Source organism: Eulemur rufifrons, chromosome 29 (assembly GCF_041146395.1).
Source record: "Eulemur rufifrons isolate Redbay chromosome 29, OSU_ERuf_1, whole genome shotgun sequence".
Lineage (NCBI taxonomy): Eukaryota > Metazoa > Chordata > Mammalia > Primates > Lemuridae > Eulemur > Eulemur rufifrons.
In genome coordinates, this window is record NC_091011.1 from 90,441,767 (window position 1) to 90,465,986 (window position 24,220).

At 51.8% G+C, this 24,220-nt stretch overlaps 2 protein-coding genes across 4 annotated transcripts in view; both read left to right on the forward strand.

Moving 5' to 3' along the window:
• TMEM139 (transmembrane protein 139) overlaps positions 1-24,220 on the forward strand; it is a 360,773-nt gene that overhangs the window by 67,200 nt on the left and 269,353 nt on the right. The window lies entirely within an intron of this gene.
• On the forward strand, positions 15,445-24,151 carry ZYX (zyxin). 3 transcript variants are annotated; one of them, XM_069461385.1, is made up of 10 exons: positions 15,445-15,509; positions 15,647-15,869; positions 16,328-16,524; positions 16,678-16,770; positions 16,881-17,411; positions 21,363-21,483; positions 21,623-21,792; positions 21,885-22,063; positions 22,918-23,038; positions 23,591-24,151. In XM_069461385.1, the coding sequence occupies exons 2-10, from the start codon at positions 15,662-15,664 to the stop codon at positions 23,693-23,695; spliced, it is 1,725 nt and encodes a 574-aa protein (XP_069317486.1). In that variant the 5' UTR covers positions 15,445-15,509; positions 15,647-15,661; the 3' UTR covers positions 23,696-24,151. The 3 variants fall into 3 exon arrangements, with proteins under 3 accessions (XP_069317486.1, XP_069317485.1, XP_069317487.1); XM_069461384.1 differs by having other exon boundaries at positions 15,650-15,869; XM_069461386.1 differs by lacking the exon at positions 16,678-16,770.

Here is a 24,220-nt window from a genome sequence, read left to right on the forward strand (position 1 = left end):
TTTTTTGTTGAGACAGAGTCTCACTTTGTTGCCCAGGCTAGAGTGAGTGCCGTGGCGTCAGCTTAGCTCACAGCAACCTCAAACTCCTGGGCTTAAGCGATCCTACTGTCTCAGCCTCCCGAGTAGCTGGGACTACAGGCATGCGCCACTATGCCCGGCTAATTTTTTCTATATAGATTTTTAGGTGTCCATATAATGTCTTTCTATTTTTAGTAGAGACGGGGTCTCGCTCAGGCTGGTCTAGAACTCCTGACCTTGAGCAATCCACCCGCCTCGGCCTCCCAGAGTGCTAGGATTACAGGCGTGAGCCACCGCGCCCGGCCTGTTTTAAACATTCTTGAACAAACTCATACTAATTGTTATAAGATGTCTGATCAGGATCGAGTGTGAGGCACTAAGAAGGATAAACATCAGTTTGAAACAGCTCCTATCACAGCAACACAAATTCTGCTAAAATTGAAGCAAGAACAAACATCAAATTTATGAGGAAGCTTGGGTGGAAGAATGGTGAAATCACTGACATTTTACAAAAAGTTTATGGGGACAATGCCCCAAGAAATCAGCAGTTTACAAATGGGTAACTCTTCATAAGAAGGGATAAGACGGTATTGAAGATGCAGCCCACAGCGGCAGACCATTCACATCAATTTGTGAGGAAAACATTCATCTTGTTTGTGCCTTGTTGAAGAAGACTGATGACTAACAGTAGAAACAATAGCTAACACCACAGACGTCTCAACTGGTTCAGCTCACACAGTTCTGACTAAAAAATTAAAGTTGAGCAAACTTTCTACTTGATAGGTACCAAAACAGTTGTGGCTAAATCGGCTGCAGACAAGAGTAGAAATCTTAAGTGAGATCAAAACCCAGTCAAACCAAAAGCAAACTGGGCAAGAGCAAAGGTCATGGCAACAGTTTTTGGGATGCTGAAGGCACTTTGCTTGTTGGTTTTCTGGACTGTCATTGAATGATAACATCTGCTCATTATGAGAGTGTTTCGAGGAAGTCACCCAAAGCTTTAGCAGAAAAACACCTGGGGAAGCTTCACCAGGGAGTCCTGCTCCACCATGACATGCCCCTGCCCATTCCTCTCCTCAAACAAGGGCAATTTTGTGAGAGTTTCGATGGGAAATCGTTAGGCTTGCACCTTACATTCCTGAATTGGCTCCTTCTGACATTTTTTGTTTCCTAATCTTAAAAAAATCTTTAAGAGGTGCCCACTTTTCTTCAGTTGACAATGTAAAAGCGACTACATTGTCATGGCCAAACTGCCAGGACCCTCAGTTCTTAGACATGGACTAAGTGGCTGGTGTCATCACTTATAAAAGTCTCTTGACCTTCTTGGAGCTTATGTTGTGGAATAAAGTTTATATTTTTTATTTTGATCTTTCAATTATATTTTTCCATGAACTTTTTGAATTCCCTTCAATTTTACAACTACATTTTGATATAAATGGCTTCCTTTGTAATCAAAGGTATTTTACTTTACACATATAATATTGTTCAGAGAGGGAAACCATGGGCTTTCCAGATTGCCAAAAAGGTCCAGGGCACCAAAAAGTTTAAAAACCTCTGGATTTACAATACCTACTCATTGAGGGGTTCTCTAATTCTGCAAGGGCTTAATGCTGTTAATAGTCCAGTATGAAATGATCAAACAACACACTTAACACCTTATTTTGAAGCTGGGGTCTCCAAGAATAATGGTAGGTTCCCTTTTACCTGCAGGACTGAAAGACGGCACCAAAGCTCCACGCTGGCCCCAACAAATGGAGAGACAGCTCCCAAACACAACAGCTTAATAAAGTGTTTATTTGGCTTTAATGGGAGACATTAGATGACAGTTAAAGGCCTATACAAAGGTCCAATGGAGAGGGAGAGGTTCAAAGTACAGGATGGGAAGAGTAGTCATATTCCTAAGGCAGCCCCAAGGGATGGCCGCGAAGCTCAGGGAGAGGGATCAGGCTTTGCGGGAGGAGCCTAGCTCCTCTATTCTAGCAGTAAGGAGAATGGTCCAGATGCCAGCAGGCTGCATATTTGCTGTAGGGAAGATGAGGGATTCCCATCTGATGGCATCTATTTTCTCTGAGAAGTAGGAGGTGAGATCATCTATTGAGAGTCAGGACAGAAGAGATAGAGAAAAAAAATAAAGCTCAATAATATGCAAATATTACTTTACAGTCAACAAAGAGTTTTCAGTCTATTCTTACAGCCCTATAGGAAAGACTTGATCATTGCATCGCAGCTGAGAAAACTTGGGCTTAGAGGCCAATTGACTTTCTTTCCCCCAAGACTTGCCAGCAGGAAAGAGAAGAGCTAGAGCTTAAACTAAGCTCCTCAGATGGAAAATCCATTCTGGATGCTGTAGAAAAGTGTTTTATTTATGTCTTTGTTCATTTGTTTTTCAAATAATTAGAGTTGCTTCGTTCAGGAAATGTTAATTGATACACATTCTTTCACTCTTGTCTCTTTAATTAAAGTGGAACTATAGGTAAAGAGAGGGATATGTCTATCTAAATATGATGAAAATTATCTTTCCTCAAAGTGACTTGTCGTGATAGGTCTTTGGTACTATATGAAGTACTGACGATAGGAGTGTCTCAGTTACCGCTTATCTCTGTCTGTGTACGGTGTCAGAGACTCTGTATCCTCGGTGCCGAGGAGGCTATTCAGGGGGCAGCTTTGGGTGGCTCTTAGTGGTTCCCGGAGGCCCCATTTGCTCAAAGCACCAGAAGAGAGAGTGCTGCCGGCGGAGAGCCCTGGTGAAAGCAATCACAAGGGTCTGAGAATGAACAGCGATAGAGGTCTGTATTCTTTAAAATGCAAGTAATGTTCTCAATACCCCGTGAAGAGGAGGACCAAGAGTGGAGTTTGGGGGCCATTTGGTTGCTGACAAAGGACCCCATTCATACATAGGGGCAGGCTCTGAGCTAAATCATGAGGAGTGGGGATGTTGTAGTGTGTAAGCTGTGCTCCCACAGGGTGGGACGTGGCCATGGCATCCATCCTGGTGGTCTACGTAGTTCTCTTCCTCACCCCTTCCTGGCCGTTGTGCTGGGGTGGAGCACTTCCCCGGGCAGAGCAAGTTTACAGAGGAAGGAAGGATGGCTCAGGGCAGCTACTTACAATGGACTACACGGTCTGTAGCAGAAGTTGTCTGGTTTCAATGTTGGCAGCAGGGACAGAAAGGCCTTACTTGACCAATCTCTGATCTGTTGAACAGTGAGGAAGATAAAACCCTTTAGATCAGCATAGGCCATTGCTCCTTTGACTTTTAGATGAGGTTTGAAACCTTTGCAAAATATTAGGGATCTAAGGTGAGCACACTCGAACTGGTAGTTAGATAAGGACACTTATCAGCACGAAAGTGGTGGCAAGCTCTCTCCTTGGTGCAGTCCCCAGGGACACACCTCCATGAGCCAAAGCCTCCTGTATGGGCAGGCCAGCACCACTGGATGGCCTTGGCAGAGGAGAATATCCAGACAACTGGTGACTCTCATAGAGCCTGTGCTTCACATCATCGAGGGGAGGCATTTGCCCTGTCTTTTCTTTGGGAAGTAGGTCTGTGGGAAAGCCTGGCAGAGAACTATTTCAGATGTGGAGGTTCCATCCAAGCAGTCTGATGTGAAGGACCAGGCTAGGAGTTCTGGGCTGAGGGGATCCCGCATCTCTGCCAGAGAGCCTGGAAGAATGTTGGTGCTTTCCTGCCGTTTCCTGGGCAGGCCCCTAAGCACACTCAGGGCCTCAGGGTCCCTTCACCATGACCAGGCCACAGTCTCAGTGAACAGGCAGGATGCCGGGACTAAGGAAGCAGGGCCTAGGGTCTGGGCAACCATGAGTCAGAGGCCAGGTGAGCAGCCAAAAATGGAGTTCATAAATCCTGGAGAGAGGACCCAGATGGAAACTTCAAAGGTCAAGCAAGTACTTGGTGCTTACAAATCCCAGTGCATCAACAGAGCAAGGGAAGGAGCACATATGCAACACAAGGCAGGTGTTTGTTCGGCCTCTGTGGCCCCACCTGCAGGGAGAACCAATGAGAACCTGGAACTGGAAGGCTTGTTCCTGACCATCACTGATAGCTGCCCGGCTAGTTTTTATGAACTCGGCGTAGAGCAGGAGATGTCACATCTCGCCTCTGGAGCCTCCCCACCTCCCCTGCAGAAACCCCTTAGCCCCCACTTGCATGCACAGCTCTTCTAGGAGTGATGTCCTGCTTTGTGCTACAAGGCTTCCTCCCCAGGTCCTGCCTGTGAACCACACAGGGCCTGGTAGTTGGAGCTCCATTACTACCTGTCAGACTTTTCTGTCACCGGGAGACAGGTGACAGCACACCTCTTAGATTCCCGACTATACTCTCCTCTGGGTTCTCTAGCCCTGTGCCGTCGTCCCTAGCTTTTGGGATATCCTGCAATCTCAGCTTGGATTCCTCTTGCAAATGGTTACTTGGGCAAAGATCTCTTTTGGCTGCAAAGTCTAACTGCCTGAAACCTTTTCTCCTTTCCTGCAACTGGTCCTGTTCCTAAATGGTGTGTTTAATGGATAAAGGGTAGATGTAGCTCCCGTCTGCCGTGTCCTTCATTAAGCGAGCCAATCAAGTCCAGAGAGAAGACAGCAGAGGCATTTTCCTGACAATTAAAGAGAAGTGGATATATAGGGCATTAATTACAGATCATCGATTGCTAGAACTGGATGAGTCCTTAGAAGTCAAGTCTTTTGTTGTACTTTCACAGACAAGGAAAATCCATCTCTCGGAATTTTGCAGTCACACATAGCTAGAAAGTGGCTGAACTGCAACCAAAATTCAGATCTTCTGCTTCCCTAAATCTATGTTAGATTATTTTTCTATGATTTTTGTTATAACATTAATCCCTGTTGAAATAAGCTTGTTCCTCATATTCTTTTTGCTTATGGAGACTGATCAGCTCCTTGTGGATAAAATGAGTTAAAAAGAACAATGTACTAAGAGCATGGATCTCACGTTAAGTGCTCTTACCATAGTAAAATTAAAAGAAAAAAAACGACCATTGTTCTTTGTAATCTAGGAGTTCCAGAGCTAATTATTCTCTTGGACTTTATGTTTAAGAATGGGTGTGGAATCCTAGAGTGTATGTTCAGGTCATTGTTTGGTTAAGGTTTTGTGCCGGTGATAAGCTAGTGGGGACAAGGTATGACTGTCCTGGGTGGGGGTCCACTTTAGGGCTGTCCACCCACTGAATCAATCATGATTATCCTGTCAATGGACCTACCCAGATGAGCAAGTCCAATGGAGACCAGAAACTTTGAACTTCATGTCAAGGGTGTGTGCTTCTTTCTTTAACGTAAAGAAAAATTACGCAAGTAATATGTACTCATTTTGGAAACATGTAAAAATACAAGCAAGAAGAAGAAAATCAAATCATCACCCTATTTCTTACACTATTAACATTTTGATGTGTTTCCTTTCCAACTTCTTCATACATATATATGCAATGAGGTGGCTAGTGGTAGTCAGGTTGACTTTTATTACGGATGATGGAAAACTGTTTTGGGGTGGGGCAAAGGAATGCAATGCCCAAGATTTCTTCATTCTAAGGCAAGAGCCGGAATTTGCCACTTGATCTTTCTCTCCCTGATTTCCCTATTTTCCTTCACAGCCAGAGATCTTGAAGAGCTGCCAATGCTCATCTTCTCTATTTCCTCACCTCCATGGCCTCCCAGCCCCCCCAATCTGGCGCCTTCACTCTACAGAATCAGCTCAGATGGTGGGGGGTTCCCCTGTTCTCCATGTCAATAGACTTTGTTCATCTCTAATCTTACTTGGCAGAGGGGGGCATTTCACACCCTCTGGAGGGACTCGTGACTACTTCCTCATTCCTAAACTCTTTCCTGGTTTCCCTCCTGCCTTTGTGACTGCTCCTTCTTTGTCTTCTTTACTAGTTCATTCCATTCATCCATTCATCCATTCACTCCACATTACAAGCAGCTATGGAGCACTACTCCGTGGCAACACCTCTCTGGTGCTAGGGGCCAACATTCATGCTGCCATGGGCTTATAGTCTAGGGGAATTAGTAAGGACGGGACAGCAATAAAATATTAGGTGATAGGATATATATATCTGTGGTGCCCAAACCCGAAAATAAATGATATATTTAAGGTGATAAATGCTATGAAGAAAAATGCAGGAGAAGTGGACAATAAATAAAGGAGGTTGGTCTATGTGGTTCTAAATAGGGTGGTCATGGATGGCCTTTCTGAGAAGACAGCACGTGAGGAAGAGTGTGAAGGAGATAATGGGTGATCCATGCAGATCTCAGTGGAAGAGCATTCCAAGCAGAGCGCACGGCAAGTGCAAGGTGGGAATGTGCCTGCACGCTGGAGCAACTGCAAGGAAGCCAGTGTGGCTGGAGCAGAATGATGGTGGGAGATGAGTGTGGAGGACTAGTTTGAGTAGATGTGGGCAGAGCCTGGGAAAGGTTCTATTCCATTTGTTTAATTTTCTCTGTCCAACAGGCAGCAAGGCATCAGCTGTGCATGAAGATGGAGAAGGTCTAGAAGGCTTCCAAGAGAGTGGGAGAGTGACTGTACAAGGGAAATTGGTAGGGCTATCAGGAAGTAGCATTTTCAGGTGGCACTTGAAGTTCACTGCTGTGACTTTTACAAAGAGACCCATCCAAAGAGCTGTATGTTTCTCTTCAGCCCCACTGAGCTGCATGGTTGCAGGTGGGGAGTTGGTAGAGCTGCACTTAACGCAGGCTGAGGTTTTCCCAAGTGAGTATCACAGAGTGAGGGCACAAAGGAGTTGAGAGTAGAGGCCCAGGGAGTGACTCCAGTGACTGTCCAGGGACTGTGAACCAGTATGGAGGGTGTGATGGGGTGGGGGAGGGGAAAGAATTGTAGATTCCAGTGGATCTCAGGATTGTTTAAGTAAAAAAAGAAAAGAGAGAATGAGCTAGAAAAATAGGAGCTGGCTGGAGAAAGCATGGCTTAAAATTAGGTTTGGAAAGAGATGGCTCAATGTGTACTTAGAGCTGTGCTGTGCAATGTGGGAGCCACTAGCAATGTGTGACCCAGCACCTGTGGGGGGACTAGTGCAAACTGAGACGTGCCACGAGTGTAAAATACACACCAAATTCCCATGACTTAGTTCAAAAAAAAAGTAAAATATTTCATTAATATTTAATTTCTTTTTATTAATATTTTTAAAAATATTGGTCACATGTCAAAATCATAGTATTTTGGATACACTGGTTTAAAGTCTGTTATTAAAATTAATGTCACTCGCTCGTTTTTTACTTTACACATGTGGCTCACATAATATTTCTATTGGTTCATGTTAGTTTAGGGTGTCACCGTGGGATAGGGGATGAGGTAGGGTAAAGTCATGAAAGGAGAGACATTCAAGGCACAGAGAGACAGGTCGAAGGAAGGAGCATCCATATGGATATGGAAACAACTAAGAATTAATAGCAGGGTCATTTTGGAGTGAGTGACAGTGAGCTCGAATATAACAATGTTTGAGAAATGAGTACATGTGACCCAGGGCGACAGATGACTGTACAAGGACAGGCAGTAGATACAGAGTTTGATCACATGATATTCAAAGCTAGGGGGGTTTAGGGAGGGGGGGAAGGAGAATTCTCTGGATGTAGCAATGAGGATCCAAAGACTTATCTGTCCCACATTCAGGACTGTGGGGAAAACTTTTGCTGCCACTTGGGAGGGCTACAGAGAAGGTATGTGCTCAGAGCTGACCCAGGTTAGAGCAAGAAGGGGAGAGGATGCTCAGAGAAGAGGAGCACCTGCTGAGAATGGTCCATCTGCTCCAGAGGGCACCCTGGACGGGTTTTAGGAATTGGGCTGGGGAAGGAGATGTAGGGTGAGCTGGGAATTGGGTTCCTTTCTGTGCCTGACATACTAAGGTTAAGGGGCTTAATGAAATTGGCTCTAGTGGTCTTGAGGCAGAGCAACTGGTGGCAAGGCCATGAGTGTAGGAGGAGGGAAGGAGTGGGCATCCTTTCTTCACTCCTGCTGGAGGAGACCTGGAGGCCTGGAGAAGGGTGGCTGAGGAAGGGTGGCTTTTAATCAGGGCACATGCCTCCCTCTTCCACCTGTCCTCAGATGTGGAATCCATCAGAGCCCATCAACCTAGGCCTTCTCAACTTCCTACTGAAATTCCTACTTGGAGGCAGATGACTCGTAAATGTGGACCTTCAGTATAATCGTCTCTTCTCTGCTCTGGACCCAGATATCCCACTGCCCTCTGTACCGGCTGGTTCTCAGTACGTCCAGAATGAAACACACATTCCTTCTTACAGACCTGTGCCTCTCGGTGGGAGCATTGCACTCCACGTAGAACAGCCGGGAGCTGGGCCGGGCCCACAGTGTCTATTTCTGCCTCCCTCCATCCATCGTGAGGTTCTGTGGATGAGTTCACGTCCTAAAAAGATCTCTAATCTATCCACTTTTATCCACAGACCCCCTTTGCACCTTGAGCTCTACAACAGCCTCTTCATTGGCCTAAACACATCTGTACTGGCCCCTCCTGTTACTCTCCACACTGCCCCTTGGGTGACATTTTGAAAATTCCCAGGTCTTTTCATGCCATTCGTTTCAACCTACAACTCTGCAGTGGCTCCCCATGGGCTCTCAGGACCCAGTTGAAACTCTTTCACATGCTCTGCAGTCTCCCCACGCCCACTTGTCCAGCCTTTGCTCGCCCTGTGCTTGCACCTCCCTCTTGGACACCCCAGCCACGCATGCCTTGGGGTCACAGGACTTTGCACATGCTTCTCCTTCCCACTCTGCCTAGTTGACTCCTAATCTTTCAGATCTCGGCTTGGACACCCCTTCCTTGAGCTCCCCAGCCAGGTCACATTTTCCACGCATGTGCTCTATCACATGCATCATATACCTTTCCCTTGAGGTCCCTGTAACAGCTGCAGTTTTGCATTTGTCTGTCGTTATTTAATTAGTCTTTATCTCCCCTCCCTAGCAGACCACCCTGTCCCCCGGACAAGTACACAAACTTTCTGCTGAGATCATGTCTGTGTTTGCTCAATTTTATGTCCCCAGCAAAGTGTCCTGATATAGTAGGTGCTTAACAGATATATTTGCTGAATAAACAAATGAAGGATTCTTGATGACATAGAAACAAATAACAACAAATTGGGTGGCAGGACAGGCAGCCTAAGGAAGCTTGAGCAAGCTCTGGGTTTACCCAGGAGTACCCACTTCCCATGTCAGATCAGCCTAGTGGGTTTCTTCATATTAAGCCCACTCTATTAAAGGAAGTAGAAGCAGCAGCGCAACTAGAGAGACACACGTACTTTTTATTTCAAGCAAGATAGGTTATCTATCTATATTCAGCCCCCTCCCTGAAATGTTTACTCCCTCTAGTGACTTAGTCTGCTATTTTCAGTGACAAGCACTCCAGCTTTGAGGCCAGGCTCCCTCTGATTTTGGCTTCCTCTAGGTGCAGGGAGAAGGAAGGCAGCTGATGCTCCACTAGCGGCTGCCTCCGTGCCAGCAACCTGCCTGTGCTGCTGTTGGTACCCTGGGTCTCTTTTCCTGTCTGCCCTTCTCGGCTCCCTCGGTTGCTGACTCTCGGCCATCTGACCATCTGCCTTTCTCCCCCTGCCCCAACACACACACACACACACACACAACACAGTTCTGGCTTGCTGACGCCTGCAGTGCCTCTGGGTGCCCATCTGGCCCAGCCCCTGGGAGAGATGGACTCCTGCCTTCTACTGTTTCTCTGACCTCTGCTCCCTGGATGCCCTTGCAGATCCTGCTCCCCTGTTGCTGGAATCCTCACTGCTGCTCTGACCTGGAGGGATAATAAAGAGGTTTACTGGTGCGCAGGCACCCAGCTATTGTAATTAGTGCAGCCGCACCAAGCAAGCACTATTGGGTGGGTGAGTAGAAAAGAAATTTTTTTTTTTGTAATCTTAAAACTTATTATACTAAAACTCTCTACTTTAATGTTTTTTCCTAGAAATAGAGTTTCTTGCAGGCAAGAACTGGCATTATTTATCTTTATATCTGGAGTGCCTTAGGACACTGAAGTTGCTCGGTAAACATTAGTTGAACTCAGGTTGGAGAATGGGAGGGTGTTGGGTGATGGAGGGTGATGCTCTGATGTCAGCCTCCTGGGCTGACCTTGAAGAAAGGAGGAAAAGGGGGCATTTGTGGGTGTCAGTCCCACCCTTCGGTTAGGGGAGTGGCTCTGGGGAAGAGCAGGAAGCTGCTTATCCTTGGCCTTGACCGCAAAGATCTCTGGGTCTCTCTGAGTGTTTCACCCTCACCACATCCTCATTCCCACCCAGCCTGTCCCTCAAGTCTGCAGTTCCACCAGGGAGAGATTCTTCTGTAATGACGGGCAAATTCCTGATGGACAGGGAGGGCAGTTATGTGGGAGCAGGTGGGAGAGCTGCAAGCCAAGTGCACACAGTACTCCATGCAAGAGAAGCACTCTGCTCTCAGGAAAAAAGACACAGCGGTCCTCTCATTTCCCTCCTTTATTTTCTTTTTTTAGATTATAAAAGCAATGCATGTTTATAGGGACAAATACAACAGTATAAAGCCTTCTGCCTTCCCCATTCTACTCCCTAGCACTAACTGCTGTTAACCATTCTTGAGAAGCCTTCTGGAAATATGCAGTATACAAAGGCATGTACAAGGGGTCTTCAAAAAGTTCATGAAAAATGCATATTATGAAAAAACTATGCATGGATTTCAAACTTATTTTTGCACCAAAATAAACTCGTAGTAACTTGGTATAACATGTCTGAATAGGATCTAGTTTGAGGCACTAAAGAGAAGACATCAGTTTGAAAAGAGCCGCTATCAGAGCAACATGAATTCTGCTAAAATTGTAGCAAGAATAAACATCGAATTTATGGTGAAGCTTGGGTGGAAGAATCGTGAAATCATTGATGCTTTACAAAAGGTTTATGGGGCTGGGCACCATGGCTCATACCTACAACCCTAGCACTTTGGGAGGCTGAGGTGGGAGAATCGCTTGAGGCCAGGAGTTCAAGACCAGCCTGGGCAACACAGATCCCGTCTCAAAAAAAAAAAAAAAAAAAAAGTTTATGGGGACAATGCCCCAAAGAAATCAGCAGTTTACAAATGGATAACACATTTTAAGAAGGGATAAGAGGAAGCCTGCAGCGGCAAACCATCCACCTCAATTTGTGAGGAAAAAATTGATCTTGTTTGTGCCTTAATTGAAGAAGACTGATAGTTAACAGCACAAACAATAACCAATATGGTGGACATCTCCATTGGTTCAGCTTACACAATTCTAACTGAATAATTAAAGTTGAGCAAACTTTCCACTCAATGGGTGCCAAAACCATTGTGATAGATTGACAAGAGCAGAGCTTTTGATGGAATTTTTTTAAAAGTGCCATCAGGGTCCTGAGGCATTTCTCCAAAGAACTGTAAACAGGACACAGAACTTGGCTTTCCCAGTACAATCCTGAGGACCACACAATCCAAGCAATGGCTACCAACAGGTGGAAGCAGTCTACTCAAACCAGAAGTGAACCGGTCGAGAGCAAAGGTCGTGGCAGCAGTTTTTTTGGGTTGCTCAAGGCAGTGTGCTTGTTGACTTTCTGGAGTGCCAGAGAACAAAAGCATCTGCTTATTATGAGAGTGTTTTGAGAAAGTTAGCCAAAGCTTTAGCGGAAAAACACCTGGGAAAAGTCCTTCTCTCCCTCAACAATGTTCCTGGCTCATTCCTCTCATCAAACAAGGGCAATTTTGTGGAAGTTTTGACGGGAGATCATTAGGCATCCACTTTATAGTCCTGATTTGGCTCCTTCTGACTTCTTTTTGTTTCCTAATCTTAAAAAATCTAAACCTACAAGAAGCATCCATTTTTCTTCAGTTAAGAATGTAAAAAAGACTGCATCAACATGGTTAAATTCCCAAGACCCTCAGTTCTTATGGATGCACTAAGTGGCCGGTATTGTTGCCTCCAAAAGTGTCTTGACCTTGATTGAGCTTATGTTGAGGAATAAAGTTTACATTTTTATCTTTTAATTCCATTTTCCACGAACTTTTTGAAGTCTTTTTGTATACATACACCTGGCATATACAAAATCTCTGTGTGTGTGTGTGTGTGTGTATCCACAAGCTGATAGACAGATAGATGGAATTTCAAGGTGGCCCAGGGATAGAATGGTGGCCCAGGGATGTAGAGTAGAAGGTTAGGCTGAAGGCAGAACTGCAGAGGCTGTTGATGGGCCAGGTTAGCCGGGGTTGGGCAGGGGTGTTGTAAAATAATAAAATATTTGTGTTGCACACAATTGTGCAGTTTAGCAAGTAAGAAATCCAATGTCTAGTTGGCTTCAGTTTCCTTAACTGAAAAATGGGATGATGTATATTCTTCACGGGTTTATGGGCAAGATTAGATGAGGGTAATATATTTACTTTTTTTTTTTCTGGGTAGGTCAGTTCATAGGAAGGGAGTAATCTATTTAAAGTACTTAGCACTGTGCCTCACAAGACAACCTAAGCCTTATCTCAGTGTGTGCTGTTATTACAGTTGTCGTTGTTACTGTCATGCTGGTGCTATTGCTACTGTTGCTAGAGTGCTTAGCATGGTGCCCGGCACATGGACGATCCTCTGTCCCTCTGCAGCCGGCGTATGGAAGGAACTGCCTGATAGCTAGCATTCCTCTTGTCATTTTGAAATTCACTTTTTTGTCATGATGCTGTTTCTTCCTTTTTCTTCCTTGACTGCTTCTAACTTAACTACTTTATGTTGTGTTCCCTTAAAGAAAACGTCTGGTACCTGGCGGATATAAATCCTGGGAGGTGTGTAGCAAAGGTCAGAGCTCATATTTTCACTTCGTCTCTCTGACCTGGTCCCAAGCTGTTGAACATGCTTTAGGCAAAGACATCTACGTATTTGTTACACTTTACACATACTACCCGAGGATATCAATTAGAGTTTTGCTTACCTAAGAAAAATCCCCAAGAATCATTAGGGCTGCTCCTGTTCATTGTCTGCATTTTAATAGCAGTGACTCTTAGCTCCACGCGAGACAACCTGGCCCAGTGACTCTGTCCTTCTGAAATACTCTGTGTGTTTCTACTTGTATTTAGGATGGCTGGCTTAAAACTCTTAGCTTTAATATTTTGCATCCCAAATGCTCTTAGTTGTCAGTAAAACTAAGCCTGCCTACGCGCTCTTCTATTCCTGATTTATAAATAGGCTCAGCTGCCTAACAATTACACACACTCTATTTTGCACATGCACATTCCTCAAGGAGACATTTAGAGGGTAGATGGCTTCTACTCCTGGGAAGTTATCTGGAAACCATCTTCTTAACTTTTTTTTTTCCCCCCAAGTGCGTATAATTTGAAATATTGGTGATGAGACATTTGGTCTGTAAAGACTAAGACTCAGTCTCCAACATGCACAGGAAATCCAGTATCAAATTTCTAACACATCTTCATAGGGAGAGGCCCAGGACCGGCTTGAGTGTGTCAGAGGAAGGTGTGCACTGTATATTTTCCATGTCACACATGGCTACACAGGCTGCCGCTGTGAGAAACACTGGTGACAAAAACAAGGTGCCAGAGAAAAGAAAGATCAGTGAGGTCTGGAAGGTGCCAGAGATGTAGTGTTAGGTATAATGAGGACTTAGTAAGGTTGAAGGAAGGAGAGGACATTGTATATACCAAGGCCCATGAGAGATCTGCCTGGCAACCCAACAAGGAACATATGGGGGGAAATGTCTTACTTTAATCGAGTCAGAATTTCCATTCTGGGCAGAACCGGGACTTTAATAATACTGAGTATTATATAGCGCTTTCAGCCATGGCGCTTCATTTACTTCTCCGTATAATGCAATGAGCTGGGTAGATTAAATAACATCACTCTTACAGATGGAGCAGCGAGAAGGAAGAGGCTTGTCACTGATCGCACTCTGCTCTCTCTCGCCCGGCGTTGCTGTACCTGACATCAGAGTGCAGGGGATGCGCTCTGATACCAGTGCCAGTCTAGACCTGCGCTACCTGGGTGTGACCCGGGCCCCATCTCTTCAGCGCTCAGCCTCCATTTTTTCATCATAAATTTAATGGATTAGTTTGGATGATCTCTAAAGAGTGGCCCAGATGCTCCTCGACAGTAGAGTGTAGCGGATTTGGAGGGCCAAGGACTGGAAACTGAGTAGGGTGTGAACATCTGAGGACTGTCTCAGATGGCAGTAAAGGCTGACAGGATGAGAGAAAAGGAAGCGCCTGGGGGTGGATATTGGGCTAGGAGGCGAAAAGCCGTGACTCAGTAGTTTGCAGGCAGTGAGTGTGGAAGAATTCGAGCCGTGACTGGTAAGTTTCCCAGTGCAATTGAGAAAGAAACAGCAGCAGCAAGAGACCTCTCCCAGTGCAATTAAAAAAGAAGAACCCAGGTCTGGTCTCTTTCCTGTGGCCAGGGGCAGAGGCTCGGGCCGAGGAATCCCGTCTGACCAGTGGGGGGCTCCACCGGGCACGGTTTCCGAATCCCCGGGAGCCCCGCCGTCGCCCAGCGGCTCCTGGAGAGGGTGGGTCGCGGTGGGCGCTGAAGGACTGCCTTGGACATGTCGCCCGCGTCCACGTCCGTCCTCCGCGATCCCTAGTCCGCCGGCCCCGCCCTCCCACTTTCATTCCTGACCCCAGGGCCCCTACCGTCCCTCCCGCAGCTGATCCGCCCGCGGGGGCGCCTGTGATGCGAATTCCTAGAAGCCTTAAGAGGCTGCCCAGTGTAGGAAGTTGGTATCCCCCCAAAACGCTGGAGGTTCGTGCTCATACGCGCTCCCCCGGGTCACAGACGAGCCTGGGCGGGGTGCAGGGAGAGAGAACGCCCCCTCACCGTCGCGTCCAGCCTGGAGCCCGATCCATCCGTCCTGCCAGCCCAGCTTGACCAGGGGGGTGGGGGAGAATCTGGGGCGCGGGGCTGGCAGCTGGCTGGGGAGGTGGTGGCGGGAGCGGCCTTAGGTAACGGCAGTCCCTGGGGTGGGGCTGGGCCGCGGCAGAGGTGCAACCCGGCTGCTTGGGTCCCTTCGGAGCGCCGGCCCCATCCCCGCCGGCTGAGCCGGGAGCAGGGACGGTGAGTCAGATCTCCGGCACCGCCAGTCGGGTTTGGGCGGGGGGGCGGGGGGGGGCAGGTCAGGAAATGACATCAGAGGCCTGTGCTTGGGGAGCGGTGGTCTGTGCCCGGCCGGGGCGGCGGGGGCGGCGGTGAGTGGGGCGGGGACAGAAGGACCTGGCGGAGTCTCCGGCCCGGGGCAGGACCAGGGCCCCTTCCTGGGGGAGTTTCCTGCCTGGTCCGCCCAGCCCCGCTCTCCCCGCCCCCTCTCCAGGCCGCTCCTTGTATGGTCTCGCGCCTCTCTCTCCCCGCCCCCTCCCTCCCTCCGTCCCTCTTCCGCGCGTCCCTCCCCGCCCGGCTGGAGGCTGCTCGGGACCGGGACGCACAGTCCGCGGACCCGGCACCGAGGCGGCCATCCGAGACGCGGCGCGCACGCTCCAGCCCGCGGTGAGGCGCGGGGAGCGGCCCGGCGGCCGCCACAGGGAAGGGGCGTCGGGCGGGCCGGGGGACGCCGAGGGGAGCTCCGGCCGCCTGGGGGGTCTCTCGCCCGACCGGCGCCGCGTAACCTGACGACCTACCCCCAGCAGCCCGGCCAGGCCATGGCGGCCCCCCGCCCTCCTCCCGCGATCTCCGTCTCGGTCTCGGCTCCGGCTTTTTACGCCCCGCAGAAGAAGTTCGGCCCTGTGGTGGCCCCGAAGCCCAAAGTGAATCCTTTCCGGCCCGGGGACAGCGAGCCTGCCCCGGCAGCCGGGGCCCAGCGCGCACAGATGGGCCGGGTGGGCGAGATCCCCCTGCCGCCCCCGGAAGGTATGCAGCTGGGATGGGCACCGGACCCCGGCGGGTGCCGGCGTGGGGGCAGTGGTTTCGGGAATTTGGGGTGTCTGGAAAGGTTGGTTGTTGCGGAGGGGGCTGGGCGCAGCCACCCTGTCCCGAGCAGATGTTCTTACCTCATCGTGGAGCTCATGGCTGGGAGCCAGGGCTCCTGGGACAGTTCCAAGTCCCCCGCCTGGGGGTGAGAGGCGGGAATGTGGGCCGCGAATCTTCCCCTCTGTGTCCGTTTTCCGAAGTGTAACGGGAGCTGCACCACTCTCGGCGGTTCCCCCAGCCTTTCCTGAGCCGGCGCTCCCCCCTCCTTTTCTTCCCCACACGCTCCGGGACGCGGGAGAGAGTTCTTGGGCCAGGGGCTAGAGCTGGAGACCGAGGGGAACTTGGGGGAGGAGAGGAGGGGCCCTTGCTGAAGGCCCTCTCTCTCCTTCCTACCCCAGACTTTCCCTTACCTCCCCCTCCCCTCATTGGGGATGGCGACGACGAGGGTGCCCTGGGAGGTGCCTTCCCACCCCCGCCTCCCCCCATCGAAGAACCATTCCCCCCTGTGCCTCTGGAGGAGGAGATCTTCCCTTCCCCGCCGCCTCCCCTGGAGGAGGAGGGAGGGCCTGAGGCCCCCGTACCGCTCCCACCACAGGTATGGAGGCCTGGGAGAGGCAGCTGCACCGGGACACCCCCAAGGAGAGGAGAGGAGGGACCTTTCCTTTTACCTCTCCTGCGCCTCTGCCCTTCTGCCCTCTTTGGGGTTGGGGGAAGCCTGGGATGGGTACTCTGACCCCTGACCCTCTAGCCCAGGGAGAAGGTGAGCAGTATTGACCTGGAGATCGACTCTCTGTCCTCACTGCTGGATGACATGACCAAGAATGATCCCTTCAAAGCCCGGGTAAGGGACCAGGAAGTAGGAAAAGCAGGGCAGGAGAGGCTGGGGATAGAACTGTGGACAGCCTTGTCCTCCTCTGACTGCACTTCTTTCCCCTCCGTTGCCCCCTGCAGGTGTCATCTGGATATGTACCCCCACCAGTGGCCACTCCATTCATTTCCAAGTCCAGTACAAAACCTGCAGCCGGGGGCACAGCGCCCCTGCCTCCTTGGAAGGCCCCTTCCAGCTCCCAGGCTGCGCCCCTGGCTCCAGCTCAGCCTCTGAGCCAGACACAGTTCCATGTGCAACCCCAGCCCCAGGCCAAGCCTCAGGTCCAACCCCAGGCCCCGCCCCAGCCTGCGTCTTTGGCTAACACCCAGCCCCGAGGTCCCCCAGCCCCATCTCCAGCTCCAGCTCCAACTCCAGCTCCTAAGTTTTCTCCAGCAACTCCCAAGTTTACTTCTGTGGCTTCCAAGTTCAGCCCTGGAGCCCCAGGTGGACCCGGGTCACAGCCCAGTCAAAAATTGGGGCCCCCCGAAGCTCCCTCTTCCACTGGCAAAGGCTCCCCTCAGCCCCCCGGCTTCACCTATGCTCAGCAGAGGGAGAAGCCCCGAGTGCAGGAGAAGCAGCACCCAGTGGCCCCGCCGGCTCAGAACCAAAATCAGGTAAGGGACTGCTGTAGGACAAGCTGAGGCCAGGGACTGGAGTGGGGCTGGCTCAGGAGCCAGAGAATAAGCACCCAAGGCGACCCAGGAGAATAGGGGTGGGCGGTGGGGGTGGGTGGATAGTTTTCATCTTGCCAGTTAGGCTGGTGGGACAATGGTAGGAGAATGCTCTTCTGGAGGAGGGGCCTGGCTGGGCGGGGCCTGACTGGGAGTGGGCAGAGCAGCACAGCTCTGAATTAGGAGGATTTAGTGGACCTTCCCTTGTGCCTCTGCCCCAGAATGTTACAGGGGAGGGATGACATCAGCAGTCCAACCTTGGTTTTTCCCATTCTTGTGTCTTGAGTTAATCTCCCTGCTCCTCTGAGCACTTTCACCGCCTGAGGGCCATCTGGAGATAAGAGTCTCAGCCCCAGTAAACACTGGCCGAGCCAGCATCAGCTGAGTGCCAGGCTCTGTGCTCTGTGCTCCAGAGGCTGGGACACGGGAGGGAAGAGATCTCTCCAAGAGGCTCAGCCTTCAGGGGTCAGATGGACCTGGGATAGAATTCTTGGCTTGGCATCTCACAGCCATTACACCCTAGTTGAGTTAGGTGAACCTCGAGTCTCAGTTTCCCCATCTCTAAAGTAACACTATCTGCTTATATAGTGGCTGTGGAGATTAAGTGAGCTAATGCCTAGAGAGTGCTGGGCTCTGTAACTGGCACATAAATGCTCAAAATAGAAAAGCTGTCATTACAAAATGGTTCTTGCCCTCTAATTTGGGATATGAGATCGGGGACCCTGGTGGTCATCTAGTCCAGCCATCCACAGAGTCCGCTGACAGCGTGGGTTTCTGCATATACTCAGACACAGTTTAGGAAGAAATGCCAAGTGCCAATGAGCTTTGCAAAATCTTGTGAGTTACAGGAACTCAGAACAGAGAGTGGACTTGGGGCCAGCAAGTTCGGAAAGCTTTATGGAGTTGGTGTGCCTTGAAGGGAGGGCAGAGCTGGAGAATCCAGACAGGAAAGGGAATGGCATTCGGATGTCCTGGGGAGACCGTAATGACTCTTGAATAGGTGCGTGGTGGGTTGGGAGGGCTGGTGAAAGCAGAGCTTCTGGAAGCTTTCTGGAAAGTTTTTCCAACAGAGATGTGTATTGGAGGTAGGGAGGTCAGTGAGTTCACTCCTGGGCAGCAGTAGCATTAGTTGCAATGAAAAATAAGACCCTGGTATGAGAGCTTCTACAAAGGAAGAGCCTCCAAGACTCAGCAACTGATAAGCAGTTGGAAGGGGAAGGGAGGAGTGAAAAAAAAAGCCAGGGAGGTTTGGAGGAGCGGGTGTTGGGGGATGACTGTTGCTGACAAAATAGAGAAGTCCAGAAGGGGAAATGGTTTGGACGGGAAGAGGAGGGGTCCAGCTGTCAACATGTTGAGCAACAGGTTCCCGGAGGACTTTCTTTCAGCTGGACCCGTCCTTCAGTTAGAAATGTAGGGGCGGGTTTCAGGAAAGCCCCTAAGTAGAGGCGTGTGGCTTGCGAGTGGTGCGCAGTAGTGGCCCCAAAGCTGAGGAGCTTCCCAGGGAATATGTAGGGGAGGGGGAAAGTGTGGGAGAGAGAGTCAGGTGGGTCCTGGAGAAGAGAGTGTGGTGGCAGGAGTTGAGGAGAATGAGGACTCAAATAAGGCCCAAGATTTGATGGTTGGGAAATCGTAGATGGCCTTGGCGTGGCGTCTGTGCCATGTGGTGAGGACAGAATGTAAGGAGTGGGTGGTGAGAAACGGGGCTGTTGGTGTAGCCTGGTCTCACACGTGGGCAGGAGAAGAGGGACTGAGGGAGGGACAGTGGGAGTGTGAGAGAGAGACAGTGTGTGTGAAAGTGAGTGTGGTGTGCATATGTGTGAATGTGTGAGGGTGTGTGTGGTGTGGTGTGAGTTTACATGTGTGTAAGTATGTGTGTATGTTTGTGTGAACATGTGTGATGTGTAAATATGTGAGAGTGTGTGAGATTGTGTGTATATGTGTGTGGGGTGTGGGTGTGTGTGAGTGTGTGGTGTGGTGTGTGTGATTTCCAAGTTTGGGGAGGAAGCACCCTGGAGGAGGGGGAGCAGGGTGTGAGGCAGGACTGTGGTGCTGAGCCCGGGGGAGAGCTTGGGGATGCCCCCTCCCCCAGAGGCATCCAGAGAGCAAGGGCAGGGTCACAGCAGCGTTTGTGTTTGCGGTGGAGAGGAAGGACAATAAGGAGCTGGCACTGGCTGGCTTCCACGGTCAAGGTGAAGCCATGGGCGCCAGCGAGGGGCCAGGCAGTGGGCTGGGCACAGGAGATGGATTTGGAACAGCTGCATGGGGGTGCACCGCAGCGTCCTGAGCTCACTGCAGTGTTCATGAGCGCCCCACCTACTTTCTGCAGCGCTCGGAGGCAGAAACAGGAAGCGGGCAGCAGTGTGACCTGGGGTTGGAGATTGGGCCAGATAGCTGCGGGTGGCAGGAGGGACAACGAGAGCCTTGCAGGAGCAGATGGCCCCAGGCCCAGCTGGGGGTTTGGTGGACAAGACCCAGGGGTGGGCTGGGGGTTAGGGGAACAAAAGTCTTTCTGGTGAGGAGGAGAGGCAGGTGGTGGTTGTGCAGGGACTCAGAGGTAAAACTTAGGTACAGGGTGTCCCGTGCAGTAGGTGACTGAGGTAGAGGGACGCTGAGGAGCTAGGGGTCGGAGAGTGGTTGCTGAGCAGGGGCACTGATGCTGGCTGGCAGAGGGAACAGCAGCTGGATAGAGTGTCCTGAAGGATGAGGGTGCCCACAAGGAGGGGACGCAGACAAAGATTTCATGCTTCCCAAAATGGACCAGGCATTTAAAGTGGCCCGAGACAGCAAGGGCTGGCTGAGCCCGTTTCCTCTGTCCCCAAGATGCCAGGAAGGGCACACTAAAGGAGGAACCAAGGTGATGCTTGCATTAGAGGGACATGTGTCGGTTAAGGGTGGGAGATGGCAGGATCTTAAGGGAAAGTGGCTAAGAGCTGAGGGAGGGGGTGGGACTTCTGTGGATCTCTGGATACAGAAGAAGCTGGGTTGGGGGGCCATGGTAAAAGGAGGGTGGCCCCAGGAGAAGGTAAGAGGGAGGCTTGGGAGGTTCCAGGTGTTAATGGGAATGATAGCACCAGCAGGTAGAGCAGTCAGTGATGGGGCCACAGACCTGGGTGGACTCTGCAGTCGTAGAGGAGACCTCCGCCCCGTGTTCCTGTGGGAGTGTCTCTTGGAAATGCTGCTGCAGGTCAAATGGCCCCTCCCAGAGTTCTCAGGGTTACCACAGCGCCCCGGCCCTACCCTCCACCCACCCCCAGTCTCCAGCACCCAGGGTCCCCTACCTGGCAGGGGTGGGTTGGCCTAGGGAGTGGCCTTTGGACCTTGACTGAGGCCTGCTGGGAAGGGAGCTGGGTCTCTGGGTGGGGGACTGGGGGCTGGGGGTTGGGCCCCTGCAGACAGCTCTGGGGGTTTAACCTGTGATCCCGCCTGTGTTGTATCCTCACGCTGACAGGGGCTGCTCGGCAGCACTCGGGACGGGTAGGTGTGTGCGCGTGTGTGCGCCACTGCGTACCCCTCATCCGTGGGGGCTGTGTCTGAGCATGCTCTGTGGGGTTGATATGTGGCCCTGGCGTGTCCAGTGCTTAAGTGACCTGGGCTGCTGTGTGCGTGGCCTCCGTCTGCCCAGTTGTTCTGGCCTGTCTGTGACTGCTCAGGGGGGCTTGGGCAAAGCGGGTGGACATGTCTCGCTGTGTGAGATCCAGGCTAAGGTCATCCCCTTCCCTTCTGTCATTTCTGTGGTGCTGCGGTCAGGGTTGGAGCAGGGAGGGAGAAGGAGGAGCTTTAGGGGTCAAACCTGAGCATCTGGGAGCCGAGTCCCTCACTGGAGGAAGGGCGGTAAGCTGGCCTGGAAGGGCTCGTGGAGTGACCTCCAGTGTGAAGGCAGTGCTGGGGTTTCAGGTGCGCTCCCCTGGGGCCCCAGGGCCCCTGACTCTGAAGGAGGTAGAGGAGCTGGAGCAGCTGACCCAGCAGCTGATGCAGGACATGGAGCACCCTCAGCGGCAGAACGTGGCGGTCAATGGTGAGCCCACTCCCCACGGGGACACCCCTCCCAACCTCACTGTGGGGTCCAGGCCTGGGGTACCCCACCCCTCTGAGCGGCTGATACCGCATAAGCTTCCATCCATCCCTTCTGCTTATTGCTGTCATTGTCTTCCCAGAGTTCTGTGGCCAGTGCCGCCAGCCCCTGGCGCGGGGGCAGCCCGCCGTGCGCGCGCTGGGGCAGCTGTTCCATATCACCTGCTTCACCTGCCACCAGTGCGCGCAGCAGCTGCAGGGGCAGCAGTTCTACAGCCTGGAGGGGGTGCCCTACTGCGAGGGCTGCTACACTGTGAGTGGGGCTGAGTGGGGCTGGGTGGACGGGAGTGGAAGCCGGCTGGGTGGTGCCAGTTCCCTGCCAACCTCGTCCTGCTGCCTTCTCAGGACACCCTGGAGAAGTGCAACACCTGTGGGCAGCCCATCACCGACCGCATGCTGAGAGCCACGGGTAAGGCCTACCACCCGCAGTGCTTCACCTGCGTGGTCTGCACCTGCCCGCTGGAGGGCACCTCCTTCATCGTGGACCAGGCCAACCAGCCCCACTGCGTCCCTGACTACCACAAGTGAGAATCTGCCTACCCACCTTCTGGGCTGTTCCCTGGGTTCCGTGCTTGGTCTGGTCTGGTAGCAGGCTACCATGCTGGCCCAGCATGGCCCCAAACCCAAGGCTTGCTTTTTGGCCCCACGTCTCTCTGTAGACAACAGGGGCCAAGTCATCTGGATTTGGCTGTCCAGTGGCCTTAGGCCTGGGTAGCAGGTCCCACTACTGGCTGGTCCCACCCTAGGCCTTGCCTCACTATGGCTTATTTTGGGTGTGTGTCTGGTGTTTAGCAAAGTCTGCTGGAGTGACGTCCTTTCACACACAGGCTGGTTTCTAAAAGTTCTTTTGGAGATCAGCTGTTTGGAACACTGGTTTCTCCCCAGAGACAGTGATTACAAGGTGGCTACTTTCTCAGGCTTGCAGCAAAATCTCATAATGTGGCTAATGGGCTGTGGGAAGCTGCGGAATCTGACCCCCCGACCATGTTTGGGATCCGCACTGTCAGGATTCCACCTGGGGTGTCCAGGACTTCACATCCTACATGCAGGGTGGGAAGGAGTGTTGGGGATCCTGGGATGGGAGCGGGGGGTGCCTTGGGGCATGCTTTTTATAGGAGCTGCAGTGTGGACGGAGTGGGGTAAGGACCCAGTGGGAGAGAACCCCATGACAAAAGTGTGTGTGTGGGGTCATCGGAGAGGCAGGAAATTCCCCTTGATGGGGGTGTTAGGCCTTTCTGGTGAGCTTCCTCCACCTGGAGGTGTGGGGTGAGGAAGTCTGCCTCGTTGCTGCACAACCTCTGTGTCCTTACCCTGTGCTCTCACAGGGGGATGACAGTCCCCACGCTGACTCTGCCCGGCCCCTTTCTACCCCTCCCAGGCAGTATGCCCCGAAGTGCTCCGTCTGCGCCGAGCCCATCATGCCCGAGCCTGGCCGAGATGAGACTGTGCGAGTGGTCGCTCTGGACAAGAACTTCCACATGAAGTGTTACAAGTGTGAGGTCAGCCGTCCCTTGGGGCTCCTTGGGCAGGTGCCGGCCAGGCGGTGGTGGGAGACGCTGCTTCCCAACCAGGCAGTGAAAAGCGCCAGCCTGCAGGAAATGGGGCTGATTTTGAGGGGTGGCCATGGCCACCCTGCCCAAATGCTTCCTATCGCTGCAGGACAGGGGCTGTGGGGTTCTGTAAGGTCACTTTGAGTCATGGCTAGACCAAGAAGGGGGAGCAGCCGAAGGGAGGGCAGGGAATGGGGAGTTAGTAGCTTAGAGAGAGAGGCAGAGGGGGTGGGACAGGATGGGAGAGGCCCCAAAGATTTTATTGGGGTAGCAGTGGGCAGGGGAGCGGGTACCTCGGAAGCAGCTCTACCCACTGTTGGTCCTGTCCCAGGAGAGGCCTGCTGGGTGATTGGAAGTGGGTTAGGGATGGGGAGGTCGGTGTGGCTGGGAAGACAGACACCAGCTCTGGGCCATGAAGCATCTGGCCTTTCTAATTCCAAGATGGAGCCGCAGGGGTGGAGCCTTCTCGGCCAGTGCCTCTCTCATCCCCCCTTCTTCCAGGACTGTGGGAAGCCCCTGTCGATTGAGGCTGATGACAACGGCTGCTTCCCCCTGGATGGCCACGTGCTTTGTCGGAAGTGCCACACTGCTAGAGCCCAGACCTGAGTGAGGACCGGCCCTCCAGATTGTGGACCACCCACACTGAGACCAACTGCCCCCACACCCGTCCGTCCGTCCACCTGCCCCAGTTATTATTTTGATGTCCAGCCCCTCCCTCCATCCCAAACCCCACCTCAGTGTCCCAAGTGCCCTGACCCAGGGCCCCAATATGCCTAGGGATGCAGAGTCCCTGGCCTGGGCTCTAGTCCTTGCCTGCCCTTCAGGGATCACCCACCGTCCTCCAGGTGCCCCACCTGAGGGGGCACCAGGTTTAGTGCTGCTGCTTTCACTGCTGCGCCCACGCCCTTGGCCGGCCCGAGCAGCCTCTGTACTCTGCTTGCTGAGGGCCCGAGACGCCCTGACCCTCTGGGAGCCTGGGCTGACCGGCCTGGACGCTCCCACCTTCCCCTGTGCTGCCAGGTTGTGGCTACAGCTACAAATAAAAAACCTTGTTTTCCATAATTTATAGCAGTGACTCTTTTTGCAGTGTCTCTAGCCCTCCTGGGTGGGGTGGAGGGGATAGTGGGATAA

Excerpts from the sequence above, each read along its gene's own strand:
- ZYX (XM_069461385.1), top strand. The coding sequence starts at position 15,662 with ATGGCGGCCCCCCGCCCTCCTCCCGCGATCTCCGTCTCGGTCTCGGCT. Across the intron at positions 17,412-21,362 it reads CGGCTCAGAACCAAAATCAG|GTGCGCTCCCCTGGGGCCCC; the intron begins GTAAGGGACTGC and ends CTGGGGTTTCAG. Across the intron at positions 22,064-22,917 it reads TGCGTCCCTGACTACCACAA|GCAGTATGCCCCGAAGTGCT; the intron begins GTGAGAATCTGC and ends TACCCCTCCCAG.